The sequence below is a fragment of the Thermobia domestica genome, chromosome 8 (assembly GCF_964235325.1).
Source record: "Thermobia domestica chromosome 8, izTheDome1.hap1.1, whole genome shotgun sequence".
Classification (NCBI taxonomy): domain Eukaryota; kingdom Metazoa; phylum Arthropoda; class Insecta; order Zygentoma; family Lepismatidae; genus Thermobia; species Thermobia domestica.
Genome location: NC_137461.1, coordinates 194637776 through 194651931, shown reverse-complemented (window position 1 = coordinate 194651931; position 14156 = coordinate 194637776). Strand labels below are relative to the sequence as shown.

The 14156-nt window shown below is 38.2% G+C and overlaps 1 protein-coding gene across 1 annotated transcript; it reads left to right on the top strand.

The window, feature by feature from the left end:
* Window positions 1–2308: 2308 nt before the first annotated feature.
* LOC145692408 (uncharacterized) lies at window positions 2309–9533 on the top strand. Its single transcript, XM_081767714.1, has 2 exons — window positions 2309–2333; window positions 5521–9533. The coding sequence occupies exons 1-2, from the start codon at window positions 2309–2311 to the stop codon at window positions 9531–9533; spliced, it is 4038 nt and encodes a 1345-aa protein (XP_081623840.1).
* The last annotated feature ends 4623 nt before the right edge of the window (window positions 9534–14156 follow it).

The window sequence follows — 14156 nt, the reverse complement described above, 5'->3', positions numbered from 1 at the left end:
AACCTCAGCGACACCGAGAAGTATGAATTCGCCACGAATATCGGTTGTTTCTGATTATTTTTGCGTGTCAACCCCTTTTCCATCACCAAAGAGGTACTATTGGGAGTTAAACGTAAACTTAAATGGTATAGGGAGTATTGACAATCAACTTAGGAACCTAAAAGCTATGGAGGTGATTCCTCACACCGAAATAAGAGAAAAAGTTGATATGGACCTATGGCAAAAAGTGCACTGTTTCAGAGCTAGAGTTGTCCAAAATCGCGAAAAAGCTTAATTTCAATACTTCCTATTTCGAATTCCAGAAACTGTGGATGGTGGTTCTTATCAGCGTAAAGGAAGCCACACATACATAATCTAAAAGTGCATATTTCATTAATTATCAATACATGTAGAGTGTATTCCCCTTTAGGGTGTAATTCTCAGATATGTTTTCAATAGAGTTCAAGGAGGGTCTGAAACGTATGTGAAGTTGGACCACCCACTTTCAAATTTCGATTCGAAACCAAAGCCAATTGTTTGTTTTTCGTTTGTTACCCGGTATTGTTTGTTTTGAAGAAAAAATAGTTTGTTTCGAAAAACGTACAAAAATATTCAAAAAATAAATTTGGGGGGTCCAACTTCACACTAGCCTCTCCACTTTCAAATTTCGATTCGAAACCGAAGCCAATCGTATGTTTTTCGTTTGTTATTGATTGTCTTGAAGAATAAATCGTTGTTTCGTAAAACGTACGGACATATTCACTAAATATAGTTGGGGAGGCAACTTCACGCTGCCCTTCACTTTCAAATTTTGACTCAAAACCGACGCCAATCGTTTGTTTTTCGTTTGTTATTGATTGTATTGAAGGAAAAATCGTTTGTTGGAAAAAGTTATGGAAATTTTCACTGAATAAAATTTGAGGGCGGGAAATTTTCCGCTGGGCTCTCTAGTATGAAATTTCGACTCGAAACCGAAGCCAATCGTTTGTTATTGATTGTTTTGAAGGAAAAATCGTTTCTTTCGAAAAAGTTACGGAGATTTTCACTAAATAAAATTTCTGGGTGGGCAACTTCATACTGGGCTCCCTAGTTTGAAATTTAGAATCCAAACCGAAGCCACTCGTTTGTTTTTCGTTTGTTAGTGATTGTTTTGAAGAAAATATCGTTTGTTTCGGAAAACGTACGGACATATTCACAAAATAAAGTTGATGGGGCCAACTTCACACTGGCAATCCACTTTCAAATTCCGACACGAAATCGACGGCAATCGTTCGTTTTGCGCTTGTTGTTCTTTGTTTTGAAGAAAAACTCGTTTGTTTCGGAAAACGTACGGAAATATTCACAAAATAAAGTTGGGGGCCCAATTTCACGGGAGGGGGGTCTAGCCATAAGAAATCCACCCCTGAAATTTTGCCGTACCTTTTGGTTACATTTGAGGGTAACCAAGAAAGTTCTGTCGTTTTTTATGGAGATTTGTGTCCAATTGACCCTCACACCGTGAGTTGAATGCGAATAGAGATAAAGCGAAGGTCAGTACCTGGTGTGGGTACGAGGAGAGGCTGGAAAGTTCATGAAATCACGAAGAAGAAATTTATATCGAAGAACCATTTTAATACACTATTCATTTTGGGATCCATTTGGTACTGACCTTCAGCCCAAATATTCTGCTATTATGACACCCACACGCTCACGCGATATCCCCCCACACTCAGCAATGATTTTGATTGATATAGGCCTATCCTCCATCATCATGTCATGCATTTTGTCTGTTTTCCGTGGTCACTGCATTTGAAGGCCTGCCTGAGCGAGGTTCGTCTTCAGTCTCACGATAACCAGTCTTAAAACGCCTCACCCATTTCGCTACTGTTATATATCCAGGAGCATGTTCCCCCAAAGTATACTGAAAAGTTTTATGAATTTCCATAGAGGATTTGTCTGGCAGTACAAAAACCTTGATGGCACTGCGAAGCTCATTCTTCTCGAATTTCCTTAGATCCTCAGCCACATCTTCTTACAGAATCTGTAACAAAGGAAATAACAATGATAAAATGATCATATACGGAATGAGAGATTCACAATATATGCCCTTCTAATGACTACAACGATATGTTTCAATTTTAATTTCTTCTTGGTGATTGCATGAATTTTCCACCCCCCTCGTATATCCAACATACTACCTGGTTGTGAAAGTTTAGTTACACCGCGAACTTGCATAAGGACAGAATGAGCGTGGGATCTCCACAGAGCGTCATAAGGGCGTGTATGCCGTAAAAGGTCAAACTGTACGAAGCGGAAGATATGCCAGGCCTTTGGAGACGGTGTTGTGACTATGAGGACAGTGCAGCAGTACAAGTGTAAGAATGGTGACGAAACACTCGAAGACGCACCATCTGCCGGAAGACCAACACGTGTACGAAATGAAGATCTTCAGGCAGCAATTGAAGCGAACAGTGAATAGACATGTGAGGAACTGGGACTACAGTTCAATGAAAGTGCAGAGGCCATTTGGTAGCACCTCCATCAACTTGGGAACCACTACAAGTTTGGTCGATGGGTCCGACATGATTTCACTCCGGGCCTGAAAGCAACTCAAGCAGACACCTGTGTTTCTTTGCTCTCTCGTCTGAAGAAGGAGCCATTCAGGGTCTGGACAGGGTGTTGATATATAATGAGAAGTGGGTCCTACATGAAATTCCACGGCGCCGTCATTATTGCTTAACATTATATGAACCGGTTCTAAAACAGCCGAAACCAGCATGCACCACAAGAATGTTCTCCTGTGTGTTTGGTGAACTGCTCGCGGCATCGTGCATCGAAAACTGCCACTAGCTGATCAGAGGATCAATGCAACTGTGTACTGTCAGCAGTTGAGCCGTGTTCAAGGAAAACTCAAAACTCTGGAGCCAGCACTTCTGAGTCGCAAAGGGGTCCTCCTGTTATAGGACAACGCCAAGGCTCACATGGCTAGGATGAATCGGGACACCATTCTACGCCTTGAATGGGGAACTATGGCATCCGCCATACGCCGCGGATGTTGCACCGTCCGAATATCACCTATTCAATTCCTTGCACAGTCACTTTAGTGAACGCCAGTTCAAATCCCAAATAGAGGTGCAAAATGCACTTGATATCTTCTTCGCTTCACGGCCCACCAAGTTCTACGGCGATGGAATCCATGGCCTTCAAGAACGTTGGCAGAAGGTTGTCGATGCTGATGGGAACTATTTTTGATCTTCCAGGCACGTCTTAGGTGACATATCGATGTTCGAAGGTAGCGGGTGAAAAAGCGACAGAACTGTCTTCATTACCCTTATATATAAACACTTGAAATTATATGAACTCAGTAGCTTGAAGCCTTTGATGAACTTCCGCGTAGGTTATTGATTGTGTTCCTCTTCTCATTATTAACCATTTTCTGCTTTGAACAAAATTTGGAAGTACACACTGAGAAAAAAGAAACGTATGTGGCGTACGTAAAAATCGTAGGTTACATGTGTGTATTCGGTGTAAGGATCTCATATACAGATGGACGTTTGTAACATATATTTGACGTATCTAACGTATGTGTATGTATGTAATGTACGGAAGACTCTTAATGTCATACATCCTGCAACGGCATAATGCAACATGTAAGAGTGAAAAGTATGTAGCATATGGATAACGTATGCTCCGTACTGATTTCCTTAGTAAACACAAGGATTCCGTGTATTTGTACTGTTTGGGATTATTTGTGTATTTAACAGTGTGTGTGCCTTTAGCTGGCAACAGTGTTCAAGTTGCTTAACGCTTTTCTATTGTTTGGTGAATATAGTGTGGAGGCAGCAAGAGCATGAAGTTTTGGTGGACCATATATCATGGTCGAAAATCATATAACATAACATAAACAATAAGCCATCGCAATCACAATCATTTACAACTAAAGACCTTGTGAACATGTTTATTCTCGTGTATATGTTTTGTGTGCAAATTGAAGTTGTAATCATTAAATACAGTGAATTTATATTTGGTTGCATTCATGTGGTGTACGAATCAAGCTTTACAGTCCACTGAACATTGTTTTTAGCATTGTTATTGTACTTTAGTGAAGTTACAAATATATACATTCATATTGTACATTGGTCCTATCCGGGCCACATGAGTGCAAAGATTTCTGAGAATTGTTCTGTGCTGTTGTGAAGAGAAATGTGTTTGTGTCGGGCTATATGTGGTGCTATCACGTACGTTGGACAATAATCACGTTTGTGTAGGCGGACAGCTGTTGTACCAGGACCAGGCTTCTGGAGTATATTTCATAGGTAAAAAAAAAAGAAAACAAAACATCAACTTCAGGTCAGTAGTTTTTTATTCTTCATATTTCTGCGTAGCATTTAATCATGAGTGAATCACACCAGCGTCTTTTAAGGCAAAGATCTGCATACAGAGGCCAGTTAACCAGAATAAACACTTTTGTTCAGGGCTTTGATCCAAATGAAGGCAATATAGAAGAAATACGTGCACGCTTAAAACATCTAAATAACGTCTGGTCAAAGTTGCAGGAGGTGCAAGATACTATTGAAATTGATCAAATCGAACCCGAAGCGGAAGCATTAAACGTTCGTGCAGAAATTGAAAATGTGTATTTTTCTTTAGAGGCTCAAATGCAAGCACTTGTTTTAAAGCATGGAAATAAAGAATCAGCTGTTAATAATAACACTAGCAGTAGCGCACAAGTTAAGTTACCGGTCATACAGTTGCCTGCATTTGACGGAAACTGTAAACATTGGTTATCATATAAGGACACTTTTATATCTCTTATCCACGAGAATAAAGACATTTCCACAGTACAGAAGTTTCAGTACCTCCGAACTTCTCTTAAGGGCGAAGCGTTAAACCTAATTGAAAATTTACCTATTACCGAAACAAATTATTCAGTAGCATGGCAATTACTCGTTGACAGGTATTCAAATAAAAAGCTAATTGCTTCTTCTTACATTCACGAAATACTACAAATCAAGCCAGTGTATAAAGAAAATGTAAGTGAACTTCGCGCTTTTATAAATACAGCTACTAGCAATATAAATGCGCTACAAGCACTTGAGCCAAACGTAAACCTCACAGACGTAATTTTGACCCAACACTTTGTATCAAAATTAGACGTAACTACTAGAAAGTCATGGGAGCTTCAAAATACGAATTCTAATTTTCCTGCTTTATCAGAATTCTTTTCGTTTCTCGAGAAACGTTGTCAGGTGCTTGAGAACATGAGAACTAGTATTGATGGTGTGAAGCAGGGTAGTAGCGTACAAAATAAGCAAGCAAAAAGTATTCAGTCATCAAAGACTTATTTATCAACATTTTCAAATGCATGCGAATTTTGTAATAGTCAGCATCCCTTATATTCTTGTTCGTCTTTTGTGAATGCGGGACACAGCCAAAAGTTAGAGTGCATTCGTAAAAATAAATTATGCATGAATTGTTTGAAAAGTAATCATTTTTTGAAGAATTGTAAATCGAGAGGTTGTAAAAAGTGTTCCAAAAAGCACAATACATTATTGCATGTAGACGTAACAAAGGACAAATCAGTGCGGTTCCCAAGTGTAAGCAGTGCTGCGGTGCAAGAGCGTAGTAACAATTCAGATTCCAGTGAAAATTTAGGGCAAGTGTCATATTGTGCATTAAAGGCTAGGCCTAACGCAAGAGTGTTGTTATCTACTGCAATAGTAAAGGTAAGGGATAACAAGGGAAATTTGGTTCCTTGTCGCGCGCTTCTAGACAGTGCTAGTCAGACCAATTTCATAACAGAGAATTTGGTGCAACAATTGAACATCAAACGGTATAGACAGTATACTCCAATTCAAGGTATAAATCAAGCAATTTCTAATACAAAGTACTCTGTAGATATTTGTGTCCATTCATGTGTTAACACATTTTCATTGAATATAAGTTGTTCAGTTCTCCCTCACATTACAAGTAAACTACCGGAAGAAAGAATTAATTATGACGATTGGAACATTCCCAAGGACACTGTTTTAGCAGATCCTACTTTTAATACACCTGGAGACATAGATATTCTTTTAGGTGCGGAAGTATTCTACATAATTATGAAGTCAGGACACAAAACACGGCCAGGTGATTTTCCAGTGCTTCAGGAGACAGAATTGGGATGGATCGTGGCAGGACGCATTCCTCAAGAACGTGACCCCCATATTCCATTAACAACATGTTTTGTGAAGACAAACATAGATCTACAGCAACAACTTCAAAAATTCTGGGAACTAGAAGAAATTACTGTTACACCTAGATCAAGCGAAGAGCTTGCATGTGAGCGACATTTCGTTCAGAATACAACAAGAGATCATACAGGGCGTTTCATTGTACGATTGCCTTTGCTTGAAGACCGTACAGTTTTAGGCGATTCTTATCAGCAGGCATTGGTTAGATTAAAGCAATTGGAAAGAAGATTCGATCAACACCCGGATTTTGAAGCTAAATATACAGAATTCATGCAAGAATATGAAGATCTTGGTCACATGGTAAGGATAGATGAGCGTAAAAAGGAGGACGTCAGCGTTGCATACTATTTGCCACATCATGCAGTTTTTAAGCCTACAAGCTCTACAACGAAGCTCCGTGTGGTGTTTGATGCTTCAGCAAAATCTGACAGCGGAAAAAGCCTCAACGACATTCTCTTAGTTGGTCCTACAATACAGCAAGATTTGTTTTCTATCATTTTGCGCTTTAGAACTCATTCGATAGTATTCACTGCAGATATCGCTAAGATGTATCGCATGGTCAATGTTCATCCAGAAGACACGCCATTACAACGTATATTGTGGAGAAGATCTAGAAATGAACCGATTCAAGTTTTTGAGTTGAAAACACTAACGTATGGTACAGTATGTGCTTCATTTGTGGCCACAAGATGCCTACAGCAATTAGCAGACGAAGAAGAGCATAATTACCCTGTAGCAGCAGAAATATTACGTCGAGATTTCTATATTGACGATGTTTGTAGTGGCATGAGCAACATACAGCAAGCTCTAGAGGTCCAGAAGCAATTGATAGAGTTACTGGGAAAGGGAGGTTTTACACTTAGAAAATGGAGTTCGAATGATCCAAGATTATTGGAATCCATCTCGCCAGAGCTTCGAGAAGTGCAGCGTCCAATCCAGTTCCACGAAGGCCAAGGCGTCAAGGCATTAGGATTGTCATGGCATCCAGACAAGGATATATTTCTCGTTGAAAGCAAGACGTCAACAATGAAGGTTCAAGAGTGCATTACTAAACGCCAGATTGCTTCAATCATTGCCTCTATATTCGATCCATTAGGAGTAATTTCACCAGTTGTCATTTCATACAAAATATTTTTGCAAGAATTGTGGCGGCAAAAGGTTCAATGGGACGACAGTGTACCGATGGAATTAGCAAAGAAATGGACTAAATTGCACAAGCAACTTCCACTAATCAATCAGATTAAATTCGACAGATATGTACTCGTTGAAGGAAACATAGCGGAGATTCAGATCCATGGTTTTTCAGATGCTTCTCAAAGAGCATATGGAGCCTGCATTTATATACGATCGATCAATCAACAAGGAGAAATATCAGTTAAGTTATTATGTGCTAAATCACGTGTGGCCCCAGTCAAGAAAATCACTCTCCCACGTCTGGAGTTATGCGCAGCAGTTGTTTTGGCAAAGTTAGTTCACAAGATTTTACCAATTTTAAAATTGAACATAAGTAGCGTCCATTTATGGACCGACTCCCAAATCGTGTTGGCATGGCTAGCTTCTCCGTGCAACAAATGGAAACCTTTCGTGGCCAACAGAGTAGCTCAAATTCAAGACTTAACTGACGTTAGCTGTTGGAAACATGTAACTTCTTCAGACAACCCTGGAGATTTGATTTCAAGAGGAATAGATGCAGTTTCCATAAAGGACAATTCATTATGGTGGCACGGTCCACAATGGCTTTCTAGTTTAGAATCTAATTGGTCAGTCACAAGTAAGGATTCACTGCAACCAGATCAAGTTCCAGAGAGTAAGGGAACCATAACATTGACAGTCACTTTAGACAATTGGTGCAATGAAACCATAACAAGATTCTCAAAATTGTCAAGGTTAGTTAGGACAATAGCATATTGTAGACGTTTTGTTCATAACATCAGACACAAGCAAAACAAACTAACAGAAGGTCTTTCAGTACAAGAACTCCATACAGCGCTCCATGTTTGCATCAAATGGACACAAGAAATTGGATTTCACAGCGAATTACAGCATCTTCGTGATGGAAACATTGTTCCGCCAAGAAGTAAGCTGAACAATTTACATCCATTTTTAGATAGTGAAGGCATGATCCGAGTTGGAGGAAGATTGGAGAATAGTCAGCTTCCATTTGACGCCAAACATCAAATAGTTCTGCCTTCAAATCAACACTTAACAAAACTTATAGTTGAAGCAGAACACTTAAGATTACTTCATGCTGGACCCCAATTATTAATATCATCACTACGCCAGAAATATTGGATCATCAGGTGCAAGCAGGTGGTAAAACAAGTCATCCATCATTGCTTCACGTGTTTCAAGTTAAAGGCCAGTGGTTCAAAACAACTTATGGGACAGTTGCCAGCAGCTCGTGTGCAGCAAGCCAGACCATTCCTAAACGTAGGCGTGGACTACGCGGGAGCGTTTTACATAAAATCAGGAGCAGTTAGAAATAGATCTGTACGTAAGGCATATGTTGCATTATTTGTTTGTTTATCCACCAAGGCAATACATCTGGAATTGGTAACAGATCTTAGTGCGCAGTCATTCATAGCAGCTTTACGCAGATTCATAGCCAGACGAGGAAGATGTCTCAATATATACAGCGACAATGGCACAAATTTCGTTGGAGCCAACAACGAATTGAAAGAATTGTATCAGCTGTTTTCATCAGATCCTTTTAGTTCTCAAGTTCATGATTTTGCATCGACCGAAGGAATTCAGTGGCACTTCATACCACCAAATTCGCCGCATTTTGGAGGACTATGGGAAGCCGGTATAAAATCAATGAAATACCATCTAGTTCGTATTACAAAGGGTGCAGTGTTAACATATGAAGAGTTTGCAACATTACTGACACAGATTGAGGCCTGTCTCAACTCTCGACCACTTACAGTGCTATCAAGTGAGCCTAACGACATCAGTGTTCTCACCCCTGGACATTTTTTAATTGGAGAAGCACTTACAGCTTTACCAGAGCCTTACCTCACCGATCTACCATACAACCGCTTATCTCGTTGGCAGAAGATACAACAACTAAAACAACACATTTGGAAGAGATGGTCCCGAGATTATTTACACGGTCTTCAACAACGCTCTAAGACAACTTCACCGCAACACAATCTCAAGGTCGGAGATGTAGTTTTGCTGATTGAAGACAACATTCCTGCATTGCAGTGGAAATTGGGCATCATTGAAAAAGTGTTCCCAGGAAAGGATTTCTTAGTTCGTGTAGTGACGGTTCGTACTACAACTGGAACATATAAACGTTCCATCAACAAACTAGTTGCATTACCATATAACAAGGATTAGAATTGAGATTTGAGTAATCTAAAAATAAGTACAGTTCTTCAAGTTTTGTGTTTGTTTCGTTTTTTATATGTATCATTTTGTTTTATTTGGTCAGACCTTAGCTGACCAACAGGGGGGAGTATGTTTGGGATTATTTGTGTATTTAACAGTGTGTGTGCCTTTAGCTGGCAACAGTGTTCAAGTTGCTTAACGCTTTTCTATTGTTTGGTGAATATAGTGTGGAGGCAGCAAGAGCATGAAGTTTTGGTGGACCATATATCATGGTCGAAAATCATATAACATAACATAAACAATAAGCCATCGCAATCACAATCATTTACAACTAAAGACCTTGTGAACATGTTTATTCTCGTGTATATGTTTTGTGTGCAAATTGAAGTTGTAATCATTAAATACAGTGAATTTATATTTGGTTGCATTCATGTGGTGTACGAATCAAGCTTTACAGTCCACTGAACATTGTTTTTAGCATTGTTATTGTACTTTAGTGAAGTTACAAATATATACATTCATATTGTACACGCTGCACGGATAACGGATTTATCTCTGTATAGGCAAGCGTGAAGGTAACCACCAACATTATCATCAACATATCTATAATAATTTTCAAATTTTGTTAAAAGCAATCAACAACGAACAAAAAAATTAATAAATGACTTTAGTTATGGATCCAAATTTGAAATTTGAAAGACCAGTATGAAGTTCCAAATTTGAAATTTGAAAGACCAGTGTGAAGTTCCCTCACCCAATTTTATTTTACAAATGACTTATTATTTTTGGGAACAAACTATTTTCTCTTAAAAATCAGTCTATAAGAAACGAAAACATATAACTAGCTTGATAATTGAATAGAAAATTAAAAGCAGAAGAAGCAGTAAAAAGTTGGCCACCAAATACATCCACACAATCTCTCTTTTTGTTTTTCGAAACAAGTGATTCCTCTTTCTTGAAAACAGTCAACAATAGAGAAACAAATCCGTTCCATTAACATTATTTCGTAAATATATCCTTGTTTTTCAAAACAAACTAATTTTCTTCGAAATAATCAAGGACATACTCATATCAAATGATCCAGTTTGGTCTTGAATCACAATTTGTAAGTAAAAGAACCAGGGTGATTTTGTCCACATCCAAAATTTGTTTTCTAAATCCCTTTTTATATTCTTTGAAACAAACGATTATATCTTCAAAACAATCAACAACAAACACATATCAAACAATTGATTTTGGTTTGCAATCGAAATTTGTAAGTGGAGGGACCACGGTAAATTTACACATATCCGAATGTTGTTTTGTAAACATTTCTTTATGATTTTCAAAACAAAGCCTTTTCACTCCAAAAAAAATAATAACAAAGGAAAAGGAAACGATTGGCGTCGGTTTCGAGTCGAAATTTGAAAGTGATGGGGCAGCGTGAAGTTGTCCCCCCAACTTGATTTTGTGAATATGTCTGTACGTTTATCGAAACAAACTATTTTTTCTTCAAAACAATCAATAACAAGCGAAAAACAAACGATTGGCGTCGATTTCGAATCGAAATTTCAAAGTGGGGGAGGCTAGTTTTAAGTTACCCCTCTTTATTTTTTGAATATGTCTGTACGTTTTTCGAAACAAACGAATCTATCTTCAAAACAATCACTAACAAACGAAAAACAAACGATTGGCTTCGGTTTCGAGTCGAAATTTCATACTAGAGAGCCCAGCGGGAAACTGCCTACCCCCAAATTTTATTTAGTGAAAATATCCGTAGCTTTTTCGAAACAAACGATTTTATCTTCAAAACAAACAATAACAAAAGAAAAGCAAACGATTGGCGTCGGTTTCGAGTCGAAATTTGAAAGTGGAGGGCAGCGTGAAGTTTGTCCCCCAACTTTATTTTGGGAATATGCCTGTACGTTTATCGAAACACACGATTTTTTCTTCAAAACAATCAATAACAAACAAAAAACAAACGATTGGCTTCTGTTTCAAATGGGAATTTGAAAGTGGTCGGGGCCAACTTCACATATGTAGGTCCAAAGTAGGCAGGAGGTAAGCCTTGACAACAATGGACATCCAATGCTTCGGAGGAAAGTCGGAAGTGTTAGGAACAGGCACCTTCGTGTTTCTTTGTGATCGGAATAACGTGTGATGATATGTATTTCGTTACGGTATATTTCACGTTTTCTTCACTTATAAACCTGAAAGAAAACATCGCACCACGCGTTTTCCCGAGTACGAGAGACTGTGCTGTTGGTGATCCTTAACACTTTAGATATCACGACAAAGGATACTGTGCTCAATGCTATCAAGGCTTATCGTGTGCCTGCTTTGGACCAATCATAAAGTCAGAGCATATCTCAAAATTCGGTTGATGGCATGTCTGGGAATTTGGCCCTGCAGGGAATAATCTGTACACCCATTGAACATTAATGAAATATGCACTTTTGGATTGCGTATGCGTGGCTTCCTTTACGCTGATTAGGACCACAATTCACAGCGTCTCGAATTTGAAAAAGGGCCTCTTGAAATTTGGCTTTTCCGCAATTTTGGACACGAGCTCTGAAACTATGCACTTTTCGCCATAGGTCCATATGAACTTCTCTTATTTTGGTGTGAGGAATCATCTCTTAAAGTTTGTCGTTATAGTTCATTAACACACTGTATATGCCGTACGTATGTAGATAGATAAAAAAAAATATCAGTCAGTTACATACACACAAAAAATATGCTGGCGATACAGTAGTTGATGGAGCAATGATCATAATAAATTCCTTCAGATTAGGAGCATTCCATATGTCAATGGAATAAAATTCACTGCTAGTGATCAGTGTTAGAAATAGACTAATTTATTGGTTTAGGTTCTGACACCTTGATCCCCTATTCTACAACTGCTGCAAGTTCGAAAATGTTATTATTCCGTTTGTTTACCTTAATTTTTAATATTCCCGCACAAACAGCAGCTTGCGTGTGTCTCTTTGTCCCTCTCATTTTTCACACCTCCATTCTCACAGTCTTGATTGATTCGATTGGATAGAAAAGCGGGATTAATTAAGTAAATTTGTCATCATGAAAACGCCGAACACATATTTAAGATTTTGACCACTTGAAAAATGCTTTGCTATAAATAATTTCTCGGTACCTTGGATATGATTAAGAAATCATATATAATGTTTTTAACTAGTAATGAATCATATAAATATAATAATCATATAAAAACTTTTGTATTGCTAGTGGAGCAATAAAAAAAATACAAAATCTGTTTCTTTGGAAACCGACAACAATATTGATACTTTTGAATACTTTTAACGGATCGCCGCGTTGTTTACTCTTTTCGAACACTTTTCTTTGTTCTTGTTCGTTCGGCGCCCTTTTGCTATCAACACCAGGGCGCCTTCAGAGTTCTAATGAAGGCTGAAGTCGAACTCAAATGGCATCTGGAGTGTCACTCTTTATCTAAGCAACCCTAATACTATGCATTCGGCACTAATATGTGTTGCTTCTTCTTTTTTATATATATCATTTTAGTATCTGCTTTTGCCACTGTTTCTAGGAGCCTAACATGCCACAGCTGAAGGATCAACTTGCAATTAAACAGCTACTTTTGTTCTGCCTTCCTTTCTAAGCTTAATTTAGTCTCTTAGAAGTAACTTGTGATGTTCGTGAACTTCCTGTGAACAAGGATTTTGCAGATCGTGAGTTTTGTGTCTGGAACCACGATTTGATTTTGGACATTCTCTGTTTATACCCACATGTTCTCTTCACGCTTCTGACTATATTTCAAAAACGTAAATCACATTCTGTAATGAGTACAGTGAGAAGTAAAATCCATATGAAATATAGACGCAGACAAAAACACTAGAAGACTTATTTAAACATATTACACGATCTTCTTATTTCGTATTTAACATTCACATATAATGTACTGATGTTTTGTCAACCCCTGTCACATCTCAGATATAATATTTTAAACATAATAATTACTTATGTACTTAAATAATTATATAAATATATATACAGTATAACCTCGTTAACACGAACTCGCTTAAGCCGAACACTCGGTTAGGACGAACAAAATTTCGGTCCCGGCATCGCTGTACGTTATCTTATAGGAAGTTTTATCGGTTAACACGAATTTCGGTTAGCACGAATTACGAACTAATTTTTAGTCCCTTGAGTCAGTAAAGGTTTTGATTTAACACGAACATTCAATCCTTTGTTTTTTTTTTCAGATCATTTTTCTTATTTCAAATTTCACTCCAGATCATTTTTTTGTCATACAGTATTTATACAGACGAAAGTTACCTTGTAAATAAGAGAGAAACCAGAAACAGGTATCTTTCCTCTCTTATTAGGTGTTGATTCTGTCCTCCGTCAAGCGCTGAACATGCAGATGCTTGGCAGACGAGCTGGCGACAGCTCGAGACAAAACATCTTCTCACCTCTGTAACTCCAAACTGGTGACAGCAATCATAAATACCTTTCCATTACTAGCGGTACCCAACCTGCTAGCGGAGTTATCAATTTTATAACTTGACCTGGATTTTCTGCGTAGAAACTTTTTTTTTTTTAATCTTCGAATATAGAATAATAAACTTACTGTAGTGTTTTCACTTTTCAGAGGATGGTACCGAGACCGAAACT

What these genes read in the sequence shown, in the direction of transcription:
- LOC145692408 (XM_081767714.1), top strand. Translation starts at nt 2,309, where the DNA reads ATGAGGACAGTGCAGCAGTACAAGT. An exon ending in GACAGTGCAGCAGTACAAGT is followed by an intron (nt 2,334 to 5,520) that starts GTAAGAATGGTG and finishes TATTGCATGTAG; the next exon opens with ACGTAACAAAGGACAAATCA.